The sequence below is a fragment of the Ylistrum balloti genome, unplaced genomic scaffold, assembly GCF_031769215.1.
Source record: "Ylistrum balloti isolate Yb309-2 unplaced genomic scaffold, AGI_CSIRO_Ybal_v1 Utg370790, whole genome shotgun sequence".
NCBI lineage: Eukaryota > Metazoa > Mollusca > Bivalvia > Pectinida > Pectinidae > Ylistrum > Ylistrum balloti.
This window is the reverse complement of record NW_026782461.1, coordinates 774403-797652: the sequence shown is the minus strand read 5'-3', so window position 1 is coordinate 797652 and position 23250 is coordinate 774403. Positions and strand designations below refer to the sequence as shown.

The window sequence follows — 23250 nt, the reverse complement described above, 5'->3', positions numbered from 1 at the left end:
CCATTTAGATTTTTTCATTTAGAATGAAATTTCCAATCAGGTTACCATGGTAAATTGCAATATATATCACATGACCAATACTTAACAATAATTTGCTGCTCCTGTGTCATACATTTTTTTTTTTTTTAGGGTATCTAAAACATCCCTAAATAAATTGTCCATACAAACATTTTTGTCCACCATTCTATATGTCATCTCTGTCAGTGAGAATGTTCTTTGTTATCTCAGCATCAAGTAATGTTCCAGGTTATCTCCGTGTCAAAAAACACAGTTTAATCTTTCAAACAATTGCAGCACTAAATTCAGTGTGACATTTTCCTAATTCACACACGATGCATATTACACAAGTCAGGGCTGCAATGTTCAGGAACACAACACACTCTATCACAATTGAACCAATTTCATGATATATATAAATGATTACTTATGTTTTTCCCAAATCACTGTTAAAAAATCCTTCATTTCTATGTTCTAATTGATATGAAATATATGTCTGGAAAACATGATGTGGAGCAAAAAAATCCATTACAATGTATACATATATTACATTATAATTTCTCTTTTGGTAATAACCAAACCCTCCCAAAATTGCCATATCATTGAAAACTGACGGCAAAACAAATTTTCATGGTGTACATTCAAAATGGTTGACAGAAAAAAATAAACATGAAATATCTTCACCTCTTCTTGCCTAGCTGAAGGTTGCAAAATATTAGTTTTACATATCTGAATGATGTATACGACATCTTCATATAAGATAAATTGTCTAAGGCCATCTTGAAGCAGACAGCAAACAGCTGACTATGGTATGAGATACTAATATCCTAACAGGACTTTTCTGGAAACTTTGATTTCAATATCACAGAATTACGCCATCAAAGAAATGTCATATTCTCTTCCGTGGGGGACAATTCAGAAATCTAATTTGTGTTTCTGCAATCTGAATCTGATGTAAGCCTATTTCTCCAGCGTGATGTAAGATCAGTTTAATGGGTAGCTGATGAACTGGTTATGATAGATGTTGTTCTGACTCTGGGCAGAATCAGTAATAGTAGATAAAGGAAATAGTAATGTAATGTATTTATCAATAACACTGTAATCGTACTGACGATCAGGAAATTAATATACCTGTGGAAAACAAGCATTCTGTGTATTACTTCAGTATAACAAGTCCCCTTCCAGCTCCTACAAACTATTACATTGTAACCATTATTGAAGAATAATGAAAATTTCATAATTAATTTGTTTTCTTGTCATATGTTCCAAGGGCAATAACTCTGTACAGACTGAAAAGGAACTGAAACTCAAACTTGTTCTATATATTGATATTAAGCCACAAACCAAATTTCAGTTCACTATCTTTATATATGGGGAAAAAAATTAGAAAACCACATGTTGAACTGACAAACGAGACATAGAGCATACATAGAGGCTCTACTAGGTTTCAGCAGTAGTGGACTGAAATGAGAATAAAAATTCTCTTTTCACAGAATGTGATAGAATTGAAATCAGAATACTGGTTGTCAGCACTAAGCTGTTGTTGATACTATTCATCACAAATTCTGGAATGTCCCAATAGTCATTTTCTGGGAATTATTGGCAGTTAAGAAGTAATTCAATTTTATGGAATGCATTCTTTGGTTTTTAATTATATGATCCAGAAAATTACCATGCATTAAGGTTAATTTAATGCACCTTTAGCCTATTAAAACTAGATTAAAGGGATAGTTAGTTTGAAAAAATTACACATGAACCCAGAATTTAAGGAAATTATTAACCTGACTTTATTTCAAGATTTCATGCAATTATCTCAAAGCATCAAAATTACTTCAAAATAGTTGAAGGAACTATTAAAAAATATATAAATATATCTATATATATATATAAAAAATTAATCATGTTTCATATGATATTTGAATCCACAAACTGCTGTAAGGAATTCTCTCAAGAATTTTCTTTTTTATTCCAGAATAACCAAATTCATTTTTCTAAGTCTTCTTCCTCTATGCTATTCCTGTTTTAGACAGACTTAAAAATGATTGACCCACATTTAAATTGAGTCATCACTAAATATCCATTTGTTTCTCTTTCTATACAACCCGGATAGACAATCCCATACCACGATAAGCCCTGTCTTGTTTTAAAATTAGAAATAAATTTCTACCTGAACTTTATTAATATTCAGGGACATACTTCATTAATGATAAGAAAGTTGCAGGTTCAGATTCTACCAACAAAATTTTCTAACTCCAATTTCTGTGATCCAATGCTTCCAAAACCCTTAACAGAACAAATTCCAGAAACCAGTGAAATCTGCCCCTCATTCAAGCATCTCCAAGGCATGGATGAGAGGGATTCTTTTAACATAAATATAACCTGACTGCCTACAGCCAGAGGGCTGAATGGAAGAAAACACTGCAGCAGTGCTTTTACCAGATTTAACAGGACACTGCACTGCAGTAGTCAGTCTTAACACCTGCTTTAACATCACAAAATATATGTACTAAAGGCTGAAAGCAATACTACAGGTCACCCAGTCCTTGCTATGTTTAGGTATTTGAGCAATCATCCTTCGTATCTAAAGGTATCCATCTTAGGTTTGTACTCAACTTCTACACAGACTTAAAATAAAGACATTCACCTGTACTCAACTTCTACACAGACTTAAAATAAAGACAATCACCTGTACTCAACTTCTACACAGACTTAAAATAAAGACATTCACCTGTACTCAACTTCTACACAGACTTAAAATAAAGACATTCACCTGTACTCAACTTCTACACAGACTTAAAATAAAGGCAATCACCTGTACTCAACTTCTACAGACTTAAAATAAAGGCAATCACCTGTACTCAACTTCTACAGACTTAAAATAAAGGCAATCACCTGTAGTCAACATCTACACAGACTTAAAATAAAGGCAATCACTTGTACTCAACTTCTACAGACTGAATGAAGGCTGTCAGAATTTCTATTTTATTCTAGCATCACTAAAATACTGTTGGATAAATGACAGCACCACCAGAATATTGTTGGATAAATGACAGCACCACCAGAATATTGTTGGATAAATGACAGCACCACCAGAATATTGTTGGATAAATGACAGCACCACTAGAATATTGTTGGATAAATGACAGCACCACCAGAATATTGTTGGATAAATGACAGCACCACCAGAATATTGTTGGATAAATGACAGCACCACCAGAATATTGTTGGATAAATGACAGCACCACCAGAATATTGTTGGATAAATGACAGCACCACCAGAATATTGTTGGATAAATGACAGCACCACCAAAATATTGTTGGATAAATGACAACACCACCAGAATACTGTTGGATAAATATTGTTTGACAAATGACAGCACCACCAGAATACAGTTGACGACTATATATACATCGTACATTTAAGGTCAAAGAATTGCTATAAGAGAACGTGTGAGTGTTATAGTACTGTTTAACATCATTTGTAGTTGTAAAGTTTCCATCAATTTAAAATCAGATTTTAACTCAGGCTTGCTATATATGGTATATATATGTAGACACTTAATCAGTCTTCACATAACATATCCCAAGAAGTTTTATGGTTTTAGGGTAGAAGTTTCAAGGCTGGAAATTTTTCACAGAATCACATAAATGTATATCATGAATTTGACAGCCATTGCTGGAGAAATCTTTGCTTCTCAAATTGGATCAGGTGATTAAAGGCATTTATCACATGAGTGGCATCCATTTCACATTTTTATGACTGTCAGTCGTTTCATCATCAAAGGAGACTAAGGTATTAACAGATAAAACTTATCTACTGGAAAATCTACCATCTCATGTATCTCATTCTTCTTGTTCATTGCTCAGAGTTCATTTGAAATATTTATATTCACTTATCAATAATTATGTTAGTTTTTTTTAAACAATCTATCATGTCAGATACAATATATACTAGTACTGGGTTATGTGTGCCCTTGTTAAGAAATCATATTTGGCATACAATTTTTTTTTCTTGCAGAACATTTGCAGCAACCTAAGGTGGCTTCTACATTCTACCTGTTTTTGAGGGGTGCCTATTTTTTTTTTTTTTTTTTTTAGATCACAAACAAGCAACAAACCACTAGGAATTTGATGTGGACAATCCATACTTTTGTAAAGACTAGAAAAGGAATGGAATTTCTTTATCACTGTAATTAAGTAATAAGACCAGGGTGTCAACATATCATTAGACTCAAAGTCAGGGGGTAGGCTTAGTACAGATCAATAATTAATATCTGTTGCTAATGTTACTGAGCAACAAAAGATAGGAATGGACTTACTACAGGTCAATAAATAGTAGTTGTTGCTAATAAGTATATCAGGGTGGGCTTGTCACAGGTCAATAAATAGTACTTGTTGCTAATGCTACTGGACAAGGGTGGGCTTATTACCAGGCCTGGTCATTGTACTAAACAAGATGGTTGACCACTTTGCTAAAATCTACTTTGGGAATATCATATACATATATATTTAAATCTTGAGCGCAGAAAGTTCAGCATACAATTCCATTACACTACCTATTTCCACTGCTGGGCCACATAGAAGGCTTCCAATCCTGTGCATGTGGCTTCCTGACTGACAGGCTGGCTAAGTTCAGGATTTGTTCAGGTTTGTAGTCACAATAAACTGTTTGACAACATCTAGAAAAGCACCATCTTGTTCACCCATAAATCAAATCTTGACAAAAATGTGTGGCTTTATGTTGGTATGTAAATGTTCAATCAAAGCCATTTGATAATTATAGAAGAAAATACATTTTGCTTCTGGCAGATTTTTTATAGAGATGGATGTACACAGGAAACAAATACATGGAAAAGTTCGATCAATTTTCAGAAATGTAAAAAAAAAAAGAAACTCCACTGATAAATTTTGATGTTACTAACAGACTCTACCTACAATGATGTTAAAGCATGTCAGTGGGATTGTTTCCTTCCCCTATAGAATGTATACACGTTCCACTCCGAGTGACAGAACTTCCTCTACGTAAAAAACCTTTCCGCAATTTCAGGGCTCTTTTAAGGGTTCTATTCGAAAGCATTTTAAAAAACCTGAAAAAGAAACTTAACACCACACACTCTATTCTAATGGTAGCTTGGCACTATTTCTTACTTTTGCTTGTCCTTCAAACTCCTGTGATGCTGAAAATGAAAAATATCCTTCATACCAAACATCTGTGAAAAAAATATCTGACTATAAGTGAAATAAAAGAGACTTTTTTTACGTACCTTTCTTCTTCCTCTGCTTTAGACCTTATATCTGGTATTGCCACTGTAAATAAGACATTACAGTATACAGTTATCTGCCATTTAATTTCAGGTCGGTAATTATTACCTCTTAAAATGAAAAGAAGATAGATATGAAAATAAGGGGCTAGCTAGCTGGTAGATAATTGGCAAACATAACTTCAGGTTTTGGAAGATATGAGGTGAGGTGCATGGGTCAATGATCCTCACCTGTGACAATTTGTGTTTCTGAGGAAACTGACAAAAAACCAGTTTTTGCTGACATGATTGTGGTTTTGGGCAAAACACTTTACCCTTACTGCTCTGAAAAACATGTGATGGGCCTCCTGCATGTTATTCAATGAGGTATCCACCAGCTACTACAAGGGTTTCCCACCTAAAAATGACTCAAATGTAATGTCTTACCTGTGAACTTAAGACATTCCAGAACTGTTAATGAGACAGATATGTATATAAGTGTCTTACCTCTGAACTTAAGACATTTCCAGAACTGTTTATGAGACAGATATGTATATTAGTGTCTTACCTCTGAACTTAAGACATTTCCAGAACTGTTAATGAGACAGATATGTATATTAGTGTCTTACCTCTGAACTTAAGACATTTCCAGAACTGTTAATGAGACAGATATGTTTATTAGTGTCTTACCTCTGAACTTAAGACATTTCCAGAACTGTTAATGAGACAGATATGTTTATTAGTGTCTTACCTCTGAACTTAAGACATTTCCAGAACTGTTAATGAGACAGATATGTATATTAGTGTCTTACCTCTGAACTTAAGACATTTCCAGAACTGTTAATGAGACAGATATATATATTAGTGTCTTACCTCTGAACTTAAGACATTTCCAGAACTGTTTATGAGAATCCAGGGTATTGTTTATACTCTTAACAGCACTGTAACAGAAGAAATCAACAATCATTACCAACAAGCTCACCTGAAGTGTAGAAAAGTGAATCGGAACATGTCATAAAGATTTCCATTATCATGTCATCATGATAAATTGCCAATGTCCATCATCTACCTCAACTGGAAAGAGAGTCGCCATCTTTGGGCTGGCATCAGAAATAATGAGTATATCAGGGATCAGATAATGAAAGTTATCCAATTAAAAAACGTGTTACATAAACATTGTTTTAGAGCATAAGACAGTGGAACTTTTTATATAAAATCAAATGTTACTGTATGACCGTGTTTTTTCCTGTTTTCTGATTGGCTGATTTTCAACATTCCCGCATTGCTCAAACATTATATCAACCCTTAATCAATCCAACAATACTAGTTTGTACCCAAATATAGAAAACGAGGGACTTTCCGTGACATCATAATTGCATTCTGGGTGGATACAACAATCCATCCAAGCTGGTTCATATCCAAATATAGTAACCAGGGACTTAAAAGACTTTAAACACCAGAAATGCAACAAATATGGAGGTGAAGATTTTTCGGTTATATTTATTAGAAAAAATCAAGTCAACAGAAAGCCAAAATTGTTTTGAGTGATGAATACAGCTGTAGTTTGTTGTTGAAATTAATGGTGGTGCAAGAACGATAAATGGATTGGTGTTGTACAACCTTATGTATATATGTTTCCAAATGACTTTGTCAAATTTTTAGCAACATTAAATTATCCATTTACTTCAAAATCATAATGTTTTTGTTTCCTTTTTTTTTTTATCTTATTATGAACTTTGATAGATATTTTAAATGTCCCTGCTCTCAAATAATAGCAAACAATCATTTTACATAATCAAACAGTTATCAACCTGTTGATCAACCCAGGAAAGTGACATCTATCTCGGCCTTCATCATATTCACTAAAAAACAGGTCAATAATTGTACAGTGTTACTTTTTATATAATATCAGATAGTGGAACTTTATATATGATGTTAAATAGTCTCAAGTTGATCTAGGTTTGGCCTCATTGGCCTGACCATGGTCTAGTAGGATTTATAGTCTTCTATCTGTTTGAAAGAAACCTACCTTTCCTGGGGTTGTTGGTAAGGTAAATATGGACACGGATCACCAAGCAGCATAGAGGTACATGTGGCCATACTGTTTGCTATAGACGTCAGATTGTACCCTCCCTGATGAATACAAATTGTACATCATGTAAATAATCTATAGATAGAATAACAAAAACTGTTTCAGAAAAATTAATCCTGCACATATAAAGAGGTATGAAAACACCTTAGATGCTGTTAGCAGTTCCATGTTGTTTTCTTTTTAGCATTGAGATATGTGGAAGGACAAACCAACAATAATTATAAGTTTCCTCTAGCTATTATCAAGAGCAAGGCCAGAAGCTACTCAGGTGATGTAGTGAAGGCCAACATAAAAATTCTCTCTGGGGGAGACATTATGTTCCACAAAACTGAACCAGAAAAGATTTTGAGATCAAAGAAATTAACTATACAAAGGCTTGTAGAAAAAGATAAATGTGGATTTGACTGTGAGAAAACATGTGAATAAGATGATGGGTCATTGGTAATGACGTCTAAATATCACCTCATGACAGAAACAAGCTTACATTAGTGTTGCAAGCAATACACGCCCCTGCTGTGCCATAATTAGCATTTTTGAAGCAACATTACAAACACCTTGGTTAGAACATGACATGGGAATTTTAACTACTATGTAACTCAATATCATGTACATGTCACTTTCTTTCAGAAGTATGTTAGTATCAAATGGTATTTATTAATCAGAAATAGATTACTGATATAAGTACCTTCTTCTGTGCTGAGGTTGTCATGATGGAAATGAATCCAACTACAGTCAGGGGACTAACAAGTTTTTGACATAGGTAAATACGAGCAGACATAAATATACAGAATCCCATCTAGAGATTTCAAAACTCCTTGAGAGAAGGCAAGGAGGCAAATTAAAAAGCAGGTTTAAGAGTGATCCTAAACCGTTCGACCTGAAGAATCACAATGAAAGAATGATCTTACTAATTTTACCCAGTAATATCGTTTGAACTTGATGAATTTGCATAAGTTATTAAATTTGACCTTTGACTCTTAACCTTAACATGGATTCACAACAGAATTAGACAGGATGGGATGGTACAGAACAGGATGAGATGAAATGGGACTTGATGTGATGGAGTGATACAGAAGGACAGGGGTACCACCATATGGCCCCATCATAAAATGGTTTACACAAAAATATTAAATGTTTCTACATGAGAAACTTACCTCCAAGACAATAATCACTCTCCCATTGGCCAGTGATGATAGCATGTGGGTCATGTGACCATAACCAGCAGGTGTGACATGATATCCACCCTTTAACACAGATGTACATAACTGATTACAGGTGTATAGAATTACAGGTTACAGGTGTATAGAATTACAGGTTACAGGTGTATAGAATTACAGGTTACAGGTGTATACAATTACAGATTACAGGTGTAATTACAGGTACATATAATTATAAATTACAGGTACAGTTGATGATAAAAAATAAAAACATATCATCTTTAATCATAGTTAATATGATCACAACATTAGCCTTAAATATGTTTCAACTAGTTAAAAATAGTATACAACATAATAGTAATTTGTCAATACAAAATTCTTGTGAAGTCATGGACAGAAACTACGTAAAAATCTTACCAATGGATCTCCTAAAGCAGCATCAAACCCAGCTGACACGAGGACAAGTTCAGGAGCAAACTGTGAGGTCAAAGGTCATTCAACACTTAACCAATTCATTAATGGTGTTTACAAAGTTATTAACCATGATGACTACAGCACATCATTTTCAGGTACCAAGGTACTTCTTGATTATTTTTTAATTTCATGTGTAATATCTTTGAACAAAACTTTAAAGTCTTGTGTGATTATTTTATTGAATAAGGAGTCATTAGGTTTAATCGACTCGAGTCTAATCTTGTGAGTTTAATCTCAAATATATTCTACTCACAATATTATGTTTGTTTCTGTCATTCATTTCTAGACATGTAGCAAGACAGATGACATCTATTGTTATCAAAATTCATAATTCTTTAAACAATACTCAAATAAAGTGAGATAAAGCTTACCTCATAAGCAATGGGCATAACAATTTGCTGGAAGGCAGCTATATACTCAGCATCACCTTTAGGACCCTGTAACATGTATTTTATGACTCAAAATTAAATTTTCCTTCAATTTTTTGTTTTTTAAATCTCTACAAAAAATGTCTGCTTCAATTCCACAGAAACCACAGTAAATTTTATTTGAAAACTATATAAAAGAATAAGCAACAGTGTTAAGTTATTTACAAGGTAAAAAAAGCATGATTCAAAATAAAATCTTCAAATACACTGAAATAGTGTGTCTCTTGATCAAAGTAACATACCCATTGATAAAAAGTAAATTTACTTATTTAAGCAGAATCAGATATTAACACATTATCCATTTTGAGAAATTAACATCATGATAAATTAGCACCATGATAAATTAACATCATGATAAATTAGCACCATGATAAATTAACACCATGATAAATTAACACCATGATAAATTAGCACCATGATAAATTAACATCATGATAAATTAACACCACGATAAATTAGCACCATGATAAATTAACATCATGATAAATTAACACCATGATAAATTAACACCATGAAAAATTAACACCATGATAAATTAGCAACATGATGAATTAGCACCATGATAAATTAGCAACATGATAAATTAACACCATGATAAATTAACACCATGATAAATTAGCACCATGATAAATTAACATCATGATAAATTAACACCACGATAAATTAACATCATGATAAATTAACACCATGATAAATTAACACCATGAAAAATTAACACCATGATAAATTAGCAACATGATGAATTAGCATCATGATAAATTAGCAACATGATAAATTAGCACCATGATAAATTAACACCATGATAAATTAGCAACATGATAAATTTGTATGTAAGTAGTAATTACTATGTAAAATCAAAAGAGAGAACTCCAAAACTTGTGCAATCATATTTAATTCAATAAATTCAAGAAAATCCCTAGAATAAGATTATTGGTAAAATATGTATTTTTCCAGTATTTTCTTACATTAAAATGCAATTCACAAAATGCAGTTTCTTGGATTCAAAAGGTCATTTGAAACTAATATGGTTGACAAATATCACCTCATTAAATGGTATGTTGACATTGTATCCATTTCCGTCCCCAGATCCCGTCATATCATGATTTCCGTCCGAGGTAGTCGGATAGAAAGACCCATGATCATATCGGTGTAAGGAGATGAAGAGGATGCTGCAACAGATGCAGAATATAAATTATAAAACTAACATATTTCCAGCATGTCTTAGTTTTCACCTACCGTAAACATGACTAATAAGAAATACTACAGGATCTGGCATATTTTGTCTAATTAATCTGTCTTGTTTGACACTTAAAGCTACTGGAATAAAATGAGGAGCCTTTATAAATAGGTTGTAATTCGCTTGGGGGTATTTCAGCTGTGGTACATCTTCGATTTGGGCATTTTTCTTCATTATGTAATTCGTAAGTCCCCCAAGAATTCTATTTGGCAGTAAATAGTTAAGTTGCCTCTCTCCAGGTACATAGTTGAGCCAGCAGCTTCGATATCTTGACAGTGTATTTAAACATTTACTTGTTGGCCGGGTAATACTGAAGTTTTGGCAAGCACTACAGCTGTTATAGCCCCTTATCCCATATTATTATATTGTAATAAACTGTTAAGATTCCTCGCAATGTGCCTCTGCGTAATTTGTTCATAAATAGGTTGTATTTCGCGGACAACACCAGGGCCAGTAATCATGAAACCGTCCTCATGCTCAAGCATGAATTTTGTGCTCAAGCCTTATATCTTGTTTAGGTTAAAAATTAATAGATAAGGCTGATTTTGCCAAAGATTTAAAAAAAATGGAAAGGACTTCAAGTCAAAGTTATATTCAATGTTTATATTTGACATTTGTATTATTTTATATGATTTAGGTGAATTATAAAAAAAGTTTGCTTAAGTCCAAAATCTATGCTTGAGCATGAGAATGGTTTCATGAATACAGGTCCTGGACTTGTTCACCCTTATTTTCTTTAGAGGTTTATCTGAAAATTCAGATTTCGGCGAATATTAAAATTCAGAGCCAGAGCTAGCCCATGAGCTGTTTAGATTAGTCTGTGATCAAACTTCCATGGAGAGAGCAAATTAAACAAACAATTGAAGTTGAGAAATTTATTTTTACATCATTTTGATTCAATAAGAATCACAAAATGGAGTCAGCTTTTAATAGCAACAGAATATCTATAACACTTTTATTCTGTAGGGAAATAAAACTTGGTTACCTTGGATCCTCATATAGACTGTGCTGGGTTCCGTTTCCATGGTGAACATCCCAGTCCACAATTAACACCCTGTCAAAAAAAAAGGTTAGAAAATAAATACATTCCTTCACTACAAATTCATCGTTGTTTACATTGTCATGTTTACATGAAGTTCTGAATAACCTGAAGAAACAACTGAAACAATTCTTACCGTTTTAGTCCAAATTTATTTTGAGCATACTTGGCTGCAACAGCCACACTGTTGAAGAAACAGAATCCCATAGCTTTGGTACATTCAGCATGATGACCTGGAGGCCTTAGAAAAAAAAAAAACAATAAAAAAGTCAAAATTTGTCGAAAACATTTGTTTTTAAGACTAGAAATAGACATATTGCCATTAAACAAAATATCTTATTTCTTTTCACAAAATTAAAAAAAACTGCAAAACAAGCTGTCAGTTTATATAAATCACTGTTGTTGGCCAAGGTGTTATCATCTAAGCGATGTTAGTGTGGGAGGAAACAGGCCGAGCACCTGGCAAAAACCCCAGTGGTCAAGCGGATGACTCCATATATTTCCACATCCAACCTCGGAGTCGTAAACTAGTCGCCTTGATGAAAGGCGAGTGTACTACCACTGCCTCACCCAACCATTCAATTTCAACAATTCATAAAAACCTATAATATCATTTTTTCAGTTAAGAGATTTGTTTCAAACAGTAATCAGATTCGAAGTATATTTATATATCGGGAAACACAAAACTGATCTATGATATCAAAGGATTGTATTTCTAACTTTCTCATATCAACTCATCACCATTGCTATCTATCATTTAAAATAGCCATTGTTTGAGGACACTTGTTAAAAAGAATGCTTTATCTGTTCAATATTATCCTAATACTAACAATGACACGTAATACCATCACTTCAGCTCCAAAAAATTCAAGAGAAATAAGACTAAACCTTACTATCTTTTTAGAAAAAAAATACACAACATATTTATCAAGAAAAATCACTGAAGCTTTTACATGTTCTTATGGTGAACACAATATTTTGTAAGTTTCAAATTTTTCAACCTAAAAACTCGATAAATTTTCTCTACCATAATCTATAGGCCACACTTCCATGTAAACATCACAGAATTGGTTTTCAGTTTTTCCTACCTCACAACAGCGACACCACTGTTAGACTGCCCTGACAACACCGAATCTGTCACACTGAGAACACATCCTGTTGCCATTCTGGCACAAACATTGGTTTCCTGGTTAAAGATTAGAAAACAATAACAGACTGAAAACAAATACTAATAATGTGAAAAGATGTTCATTTCTATCATGGAAATTCACGTTATCAGAAATACAAATTTTCTTGATTCACTTTTGAATAATTATTTACATCACTTTATGTCAGTAAAAAATAAACGTTAAATGAAAAAGAAATTTACATCTGTTGACAGGAAATACTCAAATTACTCTTACAGGACACATATAGATAGAACTGAATCTGTGTTGCAAATTTCTAAGGTCCATGGGAGATAACTCTGCTGATGCCTGCATCTGTTCTATATAGGCGGCACTGTAGGAGAAAAAATAGGATGACAGTAACAAGAACAGGTATCATATTCAATCAGTTGTATAATCAATACTATAGAATAGATAAATAGCATCTAACATCTATTTTTTATGAGACCAAGATTTTCTTTTTTCAATAATTTTAAAGTTATTGGATTCAGAAAAATTACCATCTGAAGACATCATAATGAACCTCAACTGTTTTCTGGATCAGAATTTGATATTATTACTTACTGAGTTGTTACCTGGTATAAAAATACAAAATTAACGAACAAGTGGTCAGTAGAATTACCTGTGTATTGTCTGTATTTCTCCGTCTGTAGCTAGCCGAGACTAAAATAAACAAACAGCAGCTGATTTAAAGCAGTTATCTTCCTACATTATAATATAGAGTACATAATGATGAAAGGCAATGATGATAAAAACATCTTCTCATGAGTAAGATCCCTTCTTGTCCATTAATCAACCTTTACTCATAAAACACAATAAAAATAACATGTCGACATAATCATAATCCGAACTTAAATTCCATTTAACTAGGGCACACTATGAACAATCTTGAGATTTACACAGAGATTCCTGAAAAAGTACAATGAGAATAAGACCAGGAGCCCCAGAAGAGTAAGCCTCTTCTGATTCATCGATGACATCCGCAATGTAAACCTTGGTCAATCCAAGTAAGCAATGTCACATTCTCAAAGGAGAACAAGGTATACAACAACGGAGCCAACAGGCAAACTAACGAGCATCAAACACGTCCAGCTTCATGTCGCACAAAGAAATAGAATATTTCTCAATGAGATTGCAATGGTGACCATAATACTTCCTCATAATTTTCATTAACATTCATTGAATCTTTTTTCAAATAAGAACATAGAATTAAGAAGTCTTGAGTCCCTGATTTTTTACATTTAAAATACTGGTTCTTTCCTTATAAGAGAATGAAAGATCAAGTTACACAGGATGCTTGTGACAAAAGTTCAAATGGTGGACCAAATTGTAACATATCTCTGTTACTTCACTTCATCACATTTTACCTAAGATGTCCAGGCTTTCAAAACATTGTACCTTAAATTCTATCAAACATCAAAACGTCATCATTACCTGAACACGTAAACACCTATCCAGCAAGCCCCACTCTGCATGTTTGTCAAATATACTGGTGACACGATCTGGATCCTCGGGATGTCTATAAGAAAATGTTTTCAAAATCAAATAAATTTAAAACTGGTGACATGATTCGAGTCTTTCCAACCCAGCTTTAGGGTAGACATACTAAGAAAACATTTGAGAAGGATTAAATACAGCAAGTATTAGCAATTACCAAGAATAAATTATCTGTTATCATGCATTCGCTGACTTTTAATAATAAGCTTTCCTCTCCAAGAAATGTCTATCTGACCCTGAACATATAAATGTAGTGTAAAAAGCTAAGTATATCGTTAAAATCACCATCTATTCAGCTTCATTGTTAGATTTAAATATCACTAGGATAAAATTGTAACTTACGCTCTGAATGTGATAGCATGATGGGCTCGCATACCTTCATCATACACTATACAGGTCCTATAAACACAAAAATACTTCTGTTTAATTACAGGAAACCTCAACATGTTTAAATAAAGAAATATTCACATAGTTTCCTGAAATGTGAAGTAGATATTCCAATTATCAATTTTTAAAAAATCATTGTCACTTTTACATTACCTATGAATTTTTCTAAAATTTATATCTATTTATTTTTTTTTGTATTTTCGTTTATTTTTTGTTAATTAAAATGTCAGCTTACTTGTTTGGGGGTGTAACTAATGAGGTCTCTGCAATCAGCTGATCGATGACTGGGTCAAATTTGTGTTGTATGATATATTCCTCCTCGACTCCTTCCTCAAACTCATACATGATTGGGAACTCCTTGGGTCTGTTCTCGTCTGTGACAAATGGCATGTCTGGCCTGTGGTTAGAAAATATGTTAATCAGTCTGACTACACTTAAGTATTGTTTCTATTCAATCACATATAACACAAAGCATGCTACAGATAAGAGTGATCAATTTTTATATGATTGCATGAGATGAAAGTTTCTTAAATGCTCTGTAAAATGAATCCTTGTGTCAATCTTATTAAAACCATACCTTGACCTATAACTTCTTGGTGTAGTTTACAGAACTAGTACTAGATAGAATTAATCAGACTGATGATTAACAGTCACCTGAAGTCTTCGGGTCTTTGGACAGTTTAAGAACCTGTCCATCTGTCCAAGCATTAGGACAGACAGAACACAACCGATAAATTCATACTTACAAAAATTTTTATTGTTTCATAGTTTCAAGGTCATTCATTTGAACAAACTTGGTAGACCTTCATCCCCGCATGCTACTGGCCCAAAAACATGACCCTGGGCCTTTCCGTTTTTGAGAAGAAGTCGAAAATGTAAATATTTAACAATGAACGACAGACGACGCACAATGCTTGACAAAAGACAATCGCAATAGGTCATTTGAGACTTTGTCTCAGGTGACCTAACAAAGGAAATCAGCCATGTTTTTTTTATTTACTACACAACACTTAATTTCTGCATAACTTCATAATGGATGCTTACTTTGGAGGCATTTCATTAACATCTTCAAAGGGACATAACTCTTCCCACGTAAGCTCTGTCTGGTAGCTGAAGCAGCTCCAGTATGGACGTAGAACTTTGATCACATTGAGGATAGTAGACGTTATACTGTAACAAGAAGTTCAACATTAAAACTTTAGTACAGGAGATGACGGAATACAATAAAATAATGTCTAAGTTGAAAGCCAGCTGTGCATCAAACCTGGATGATTATAGGGCTTCCTACTTTCTGAGAAAATAAGCTTAAAAACCTGTTTTTGTCCTAAAAGAAGCTAAGCATCCTATTATCCAACTCAGTACCATATGTGGTTGCTTACGTACTTATTTGTGTGCAAATTATTAATGTTGATGTGGAAACCACACTTGAATGTTAAGAGAAAAAAAAAATTCTGTTTTTATTTCTTTTTCATTAACACAGCAAAAAATTCTATTGTCTGAAAATATACTTAACAAAAGCTGTGCATAACAATGTCTTATGTCAAGACAGGCTGTGCATAACAATGTCTTATGTCAAGACAGGCTGTGCATAACAATGTCTTATGTCAAGACAGGCTGTGCATAACAATGTCTTATGTCAAGACAGGCTGTGCATAACAATGTCTTATGTCAAGACAGGCTGTGCATAACAATGTCTTATGTCAAGACAGGCTGTGCATAACAATGTCTTATGTCAAGACAGGCTGTGCATAATCATGTCTTATATCAAGACAGGCTGTGCATAACAATGTCTTATGTCAAGACAGGCTGTGCATAACAATGTCTTATGTCAAGACAAGCTGTGCATAATCATGTCTTATATCAAGACAGGCTGTGCATAACAATGTCTTATGTCAAGACAGAAGTGTGAAAGCCAATGAATGCACATCAAATTTGTTTGTTCTTTCCTTGGCTGTGTCAAACACAATTCTAAACTCACCTGTGGCAAGGATCCCCCATGGCAGGTAAGATAGGACAAGGGTCCCCCAGTAGTGTTCTCAGTGTTAAGGCAACAGCCTCAGACAGAGACTTTATACAGTAACCACCCTGTCCAAATTTGTAGAAATTAAAGTTATATTTTTTCGATTGTCATCAGGTTTTCTTTAAGACTATCATATAACAATCAACAAAAATAGTATTCTTTGGTTTATATTCATTCTAACTTGTCAAGATATTTATCTTTCATTTTAGAGCTCTGCATTTATGAAATGTGCAGTTCCTTTGAATATTAACCTCACTTAAGGACAGGACTAACATTGGTTAGATCCACAGATATATCCTAGTCTAGTTCGACCCTAACCAACACAAAGAGACAGATACACAAATTAATATATAAGATGAAAATTTTAACTTCTTCAGGAGAAACAAAGATTTGATAGCTTTACCTCCAAACATATACAGACACGTCCCTCAGCGAGCGACATCAACATGTGTGTCATGTGGGCGTACGCTACTGGACTAACACGCATTTCACCCTGTCAATCAAACAAGGATAAAAAAATCTAGATAGAGACCAGTGTGCTGCCTGTACCACACACACAGATGAAGATAAAGAAAGGAAAACATACGGCTTTAATAAATTAACTTCTACACCTGATCAATAATGTTAATTATTTAAACTAATTATATTCGGTATATATTGATTACTTGTTCCAGTATAATTGAAAATATACATTAAAATAATAATTTGGACATACAGATATTTTTTTAAAATCCAATTAATACAGTATGACAAATTCAACTGCATTTCAGAATAATTTCTGAAAATAACATAAACATGCATAATCTTCAATTTACAACATTAACACGTGAAAACAAGCCTGCTATTTACCCCACTAACGAGTTAAATTAATAGAAGAAAGGGTCAAACATCATTAATCCTTAACATTGCAAGTGTGGAATGAATCTTTGGACACTATAGACAAGAGATTAATCCACGTAACAACCAATCCACAAAATCACAATGCTGGGGATATGGACTACAGGGGTTAATCCACAAAAACAATTAAAACACAAACACACAATGCTGGGGATATGGACTACTACAGGGGTTAATCCACAAAACAATTTAAATACAAACACACAATGCTGGGGATATGGACTACTACCGGGGTTAATCCACAAAACAATTAAAATACAAACACACAATGCTGAGGATATGGACTACTAGTGGGTTAATCCACAAAACAATTAAAATACAAACACACAATGCTGGGGATATGGACTACAGGGGTTAATCCACAAAACAATTAAAATACAAACACACAATGCTGGGGATATGGACTACAGGGGTTAATCCACAAAACAATTAAAATACAAACACACAATATTAAAATACAAACACACAATGCTGGGGATATGGACTACAGGGGTTAATCCACAAAACAATTAAAATACAAACACACAATGCTGGGGATATGGACTACAGGGGTTAATCCACAAAAACAATTAAAATACATACACACAATACTGGGGATATGGACTACAAGGGTTAATCCACAAGACAATTAATATACATACACACAATACTGGGGATATGGACTACAGGGGTTAATCCACAAAACAATTAAAATACAAACACACAATGCTGGGGATATGGACTACAGGGGTTAATTCACAAAGCAATTTAAATACAAACACACAATGCTGGGGATATGAACTACTAGTGGGTTAATCCACAAAACAGATCTCCGAACATAACATATTAACAGATCATTCCTGGTCTACATATAGTATACATGTAGTATCAAGTTAAAGCAGTTATAGAAAAGTCAGGAAACTAACGTTTTAAGGCTACCATGATAAATAGTAAGAGTTTACCAATACAACAATTTTCCTTTGATTTTACAGAATTCTTTCAATATCATCATAGTTGTCTTTTTCAAATTTTCAAAAGTAATTCAAAAGTTTTGGGTATCTCAGATTTTGTACTCTTGCTGTACAAACTTCATACTCCTTACATAACAATAGACCCAAATGATAAGGAAAGAACCTTATAATGTCACAACCACATTGATATAATCTGTCACTTCACACAATATCTTACATATCTCCAAACAATATTTTTCATGAATCTTATGTTAATTATCTTACTATCTTATTATCTTATATTATTTTGTATTTCTTACAAATCTCCTCAAATATTTTTATAAATGTAACACATCTTATTTTACAATTTTCCTTATGGTACATCCAGCATTATTACAGATAATTCTATATCATCTTATCAAATATTTTCTTGGTTACATTCTATAAACATAACAATGACATATATTCTATGTTATTTTTTTCAATATCTTAAATTTTGACTCGGTTTACAATTCTTGTCACCTGTCTCGGTACATTTGCTGTAACTGACCTTGTAGTCACCGATAGCTGCATCATAGCCTCCAGAAACTAACACCAGGTCTGGAGAAAACTATGGCAGAAACAACACCCATCTATCAATCTAAGTAAATAAGATATACATCTACTGCTCAACATATAGCAGCCTTTCTAGTCACCAGTCTTTCTAGTCACCAAAACATGCATGCATTCATGCCAGGCATATACCTAAAAAGTACAATGTAATTTGTCTTGTTGTCAGAGTCCATCATTTTTAACTGCTGAATATTACATCTCAGTATTACGATATACAATTTTGATGTCTATCATTTGGCTTTATCACCAGTTTCGTCAGCATCACATAAATAATATGTGATTCCTTTCTTTCAGACATGTTTCTTTACTTAAAGTACAGCTATGTGTTTGAAAAACTGACATACAAATCATCTGCCTAGAATCAATGGGCATAAACAAGGTTCTCACCACAAGACAAATTTCACTGTATCTCAAGAATGTATTAAATGGTCTCAGATCTTCTTTACAAAAAGAAGATCTAAGTTTGTGTTATAAGACTAAATCACTATTGTATTATCTATACAAGAGATCCCAAAGGAATCTTGGTGCCCACAACTGTTTGATCTTTATTTATTCTTTTAAAGTTCAAATATTTCTCTTTTTTCTTTTCTCTCTGCTGTAAAATTCGGACATTCCTCTCAAGAAAAACAACAATAATTTTCAACTGCCAAATCCAGGATGAGACATTTAAGAAAGATCCCCCAAATATTTAAAAAAAAAAAACAGAGATAAGAAACTTTCTTTCAAAATCCAAGATGGCTGCTCATCCACCATTTTGTTTTGCTGATCAGTTCCAAAATCAAACTGGCAAAACTAGTAACAATTGGGAACCAACATCTGAAATTTGAGAAAGATCCATCCATCACTTATCAGGAGATAACAAACATTGTTTATGGACAAAGGGACGGACAAACCAGCACCACAGACATAAGGCGATTTAAAAAGCCCACCATCTGAGGATGGAGGGCTAAAAATCATACGAGTATATTAGAATATGACGGAAAGAAAGATTTTGGATAATGAGGTGGGGTTTTTTTTTAGCTTTTATCTATCCTTCTAGAAATTTAGATTATTTTCTTTCAAGACAATGTTGTAAAAAACTGACGATCATTTTTATTCTTTTTTTGTTTTGGATGATCTTAATACTATTATTGTTTTTTTTTTAAATTTAGTTTATTCTCTGTCATCAGATCCAGCTCGTTGTTTGTAATGTCCATACCAACAGGTGTACATTGGTATAATGTGGCTTCTATGTGTGTTTATTAGGAAGTATCAGAAAGAGAGGTGTGGATAAATCCAAAAGCTGTGCATCTCACAATGCAGCTCTGACAATATCTTAACAAATGTACCGCATTAAAAATCCAGTCAACAAATAATTGAGTATATAACAGATCCAGTCATGTCCAAATATCTAAAAACCACTTATCTGCGGTGCTGTAAACTAATGATACAGGATTTACGGAGTTTGAACAACAATGACTTTGATATATCTATATAATATAGACAACAATTGACTTAAATTTAATTAATTGCTGATATACTTATATATTGACTAACTGGATAACAAAAAATCTGTTTTCTGTATTTGAAGCATACTTCCTGTTTATAAAACAATCTTGAAATATAGAGATATGAAATTATTAACTAAATCAGCAGTAAGTATTCATAAGTCTTTTATCTTCTACGTGTTTTATCTACAAGCATTATAATTAGTATATAGGTCGTGTATAAGATGTACCCAGATGTACTGCAGGTGCAGCTTCTCATGTTGTCATTTCTAGTACAGAAATATAATTTTGGATGCTACAACAGCAAAGCTCTACATGCATTACAAAGTCATTACAAGAAACAAAGGGACACAACACATGATATAACAAACAAATGCTGCAAACCCCAAACACCTTGATATTATCTATATGTCTCTTTCATCTTTAATTCATCATCCACATATGTCCACAGAAGGCTTCTAGCTTAAACCATTCAAAAAATATATTTTTCAATATGCTGGTATATTGTTGGCTGCAAAAATTTAACAAACAGTGTGTAGAAAGGTGGGTTTGGAGTTTACAGCTGGCAGTTATATATAAAAAAAAAAAAAAACGATCTCAGCATTCCATCTGGTACCTCTGGACATCCAATCGCTGCATCATACCCGCTAGACACCAAAACTAGGTCAGGGCTGAACTAAAATAAAGCAAAAATTGTTTTGTGATTAATTCAAGTTATGACATCATCCACCCACAATTACAAATTATGAAACCTCAACAAAGGAGTGAATATTTGTTCGTCTGATTTATTAAAATAGATTTTAAATATTAAAGATTTTTTTTTTAATCAGTTTTCAGCATGTTTTTTTCCTGAAATTAAAAAATCAACTTTATTTATGCAAATAAATTCCAACTTTGTTTATGCAAATAGATTAAAAAAATTAAACACACAACATGAATTATGGAAGTTCTCACCACTACTGATCTGTATAACACATTCAACCATTAGATGTTAAAATGACGAGTCCGGCTGCACTAAAATTTGTTTGCTGGGCTATATTTGCAAAACAACCAGCAATACATCACCAAAAATATAGGTTTACATGATTGAGCTGAAAATTTAATTCATCATACTTAAAAACATTTCAGCATTGTTTGATTTCAGTTTAACATTTACATCATTAACTGAAAAAGTAAGCATTGTAAATGGTACGACATCTAACTCTCAGATTAAACGTCAAGTTTATCAATCCTCAAATCACCAAATTCCATGTCTCAAGTTTACCACTACTAAGTTGGAGAAGGCGTTGACAGTTTCAACTGATTCATTTCAACTTTAAACCTGTCATTTCACATGGATTTGGCCTGAGAGATGAAGAAACCATTTACCATTTTTTCTGTTATTCATTTTAAAAAAAAAAAATTTTTAAAACATAATATTTTTTATCTTTTATCTTTTTTTTTCACAAGATCAATTTTCTCAAACAGTGAATTTCAACACAATTAGCAGGAATGAATGAGAGATAGCAAAATACGTACCTGATGAGCTAACGGCATAAGAATCTGGTGAAATATCGCTAGGTAGTCAGTGTCATTCATGTGAACCTGTTGATAAGACAAAGAAAACTTCACACTGACAGTATATAGTCATACAAATACATATAAGTTACTTTGATACATTATCTGGGTTACAATATGCACCATAGCACAGAAAATTACACGTATGCGTAACATTTTTGAGAAATTATCGCAAGTACAGTTATATTATCAATGTCAAAATTTTCATTCTTAATAAAACTGGATTAAAAAAAAATATTGAAACACAGACCTTTGAACAGTGTAAAGAATAAAGCGAGGTATTTTAAAAGACCAGGTATATTCTGTTTCGTTGAAGACATTCGTCATTGTTTATCTATGAACTAACTAGATACTTATGTATCTAAATCATTGCAGAGAAAACGACCCTGATGAAACTTTCATTTTGGACGGAGAAATCCCCAATGAGATTATATGGATGTTTTTGGTAAATCTAAGATTCTAATGGTTGTTAAAGTAAGGACTATGTAAACCTATGGAGGAGACATCACCGTGATATACAAACCTTATTTAGGGGTACATTAACGTTGTACCCCTTACCATTTCCCTCCCCAATAAAGTCGTAGTCAGATTCTCGAAGGTTAGGCCAGTACTTTCCATATTCATACCGGTGGATTGAAAAGTACAGTACTCTAAAAAAACAGAGAAATATATTTCAGATAAATATCCTTAAAGTGCATAAAACTAAACCTGTAAGTCACTGTCTCAAACAAACAAATCTCCCCCAACACCACTCTGAACCCCAAATCACAAAATAAAAAAAAAATGAAGATTTCACTAAAGGGAGATAACACTTTTTAGCATGGCAATTCAGTTATAAATAAATGTTAAGAGCACTTTTTCAGGGTAAGTAACATTACATAAGACAATCTCCATGTAGTGTTACCCTCAAACATGCATGTATCCATTACTGAAACAGAAAAAGAATTTGTAGGGCACAACCTACTTCATTCTTATCAGCACCAACTGCAACTTTAAAAAGAAATGATTGTGAATATTAGAAGGACAATTTAAGA

General features: G+C 33.1%; 1 protein-coding gene across 1 annotated transcript in view; it reads right to left on the bottom strand.

Moving 5' to 3' along the window:
* Positions 1–4553: 4553 nt before the first annotated feature.
* Positions 4554–23250, bottom strand: part of LOC132558429 (histone deacetylase 6-like) — a 30510-nt gene continuing 11813 nt past the window's right edge. Inside the window, exons 10-31 of the mRNA XM_060222996.1 lie at positions 22740–22866; positions 22178–22243; positions 21276–21335; positions 17138–17227; positions 16693–16799; positions 15759–15884; positions 14950–15111; positions 14670–14726; positions 14265–14349; positions 13453–13493; positions 13068–13164; positions 12753–12850; positions 11801–11905; positions 11611–11679; positions 10431–10557; positions 9332–9397; positions 8904–8963; positions 8484–8573; positions 7267–7370; positions 6111–6178; positions 5262–5304; positions 4554–4623 (exon numbers count right to left, since the gene is read on the bottom strand). Coding sequence (XP_060078979.1) covers positions 4554–4623; positions 5262–5304; positions 6111–6178; positions 7267–7370; positions 8484–8573; positions 8904–8963; positions 9332–9397; positions 10431–10557; positions 11611–11679; positions 11801–11905; positions 12753–12850; positions 13068–13164; positions 13453–13493; positions 14265–14349; positions 14670–14726; positions 14950–15111; positions 15759–15884; positions 16693–16799; positions 17138–17227; positions 21276–21335; positions 22178–22243; positions 22740–22866 — 1918 coding nt within the window. The remainder of the gene's footprint in view (positions 4624–5261; positions 5305–6110; positions 6179–7266; positions 7371–8483; positions 8574–8903; positions 8964–9331; positions 9398–10430; positions 10558–11610; positions 11680–11800; positions 11906–12752; positions 12851–13067; positions 13165–13452; positions 13494–14264; positions 14350–14669; positions 14727–14949; positions 15112–15758; positions 15885–16692; positions 16800–17137; positions 17228–21275; positions 21336–22177; positions 22244–22739; positions 22867–23250) is intronic.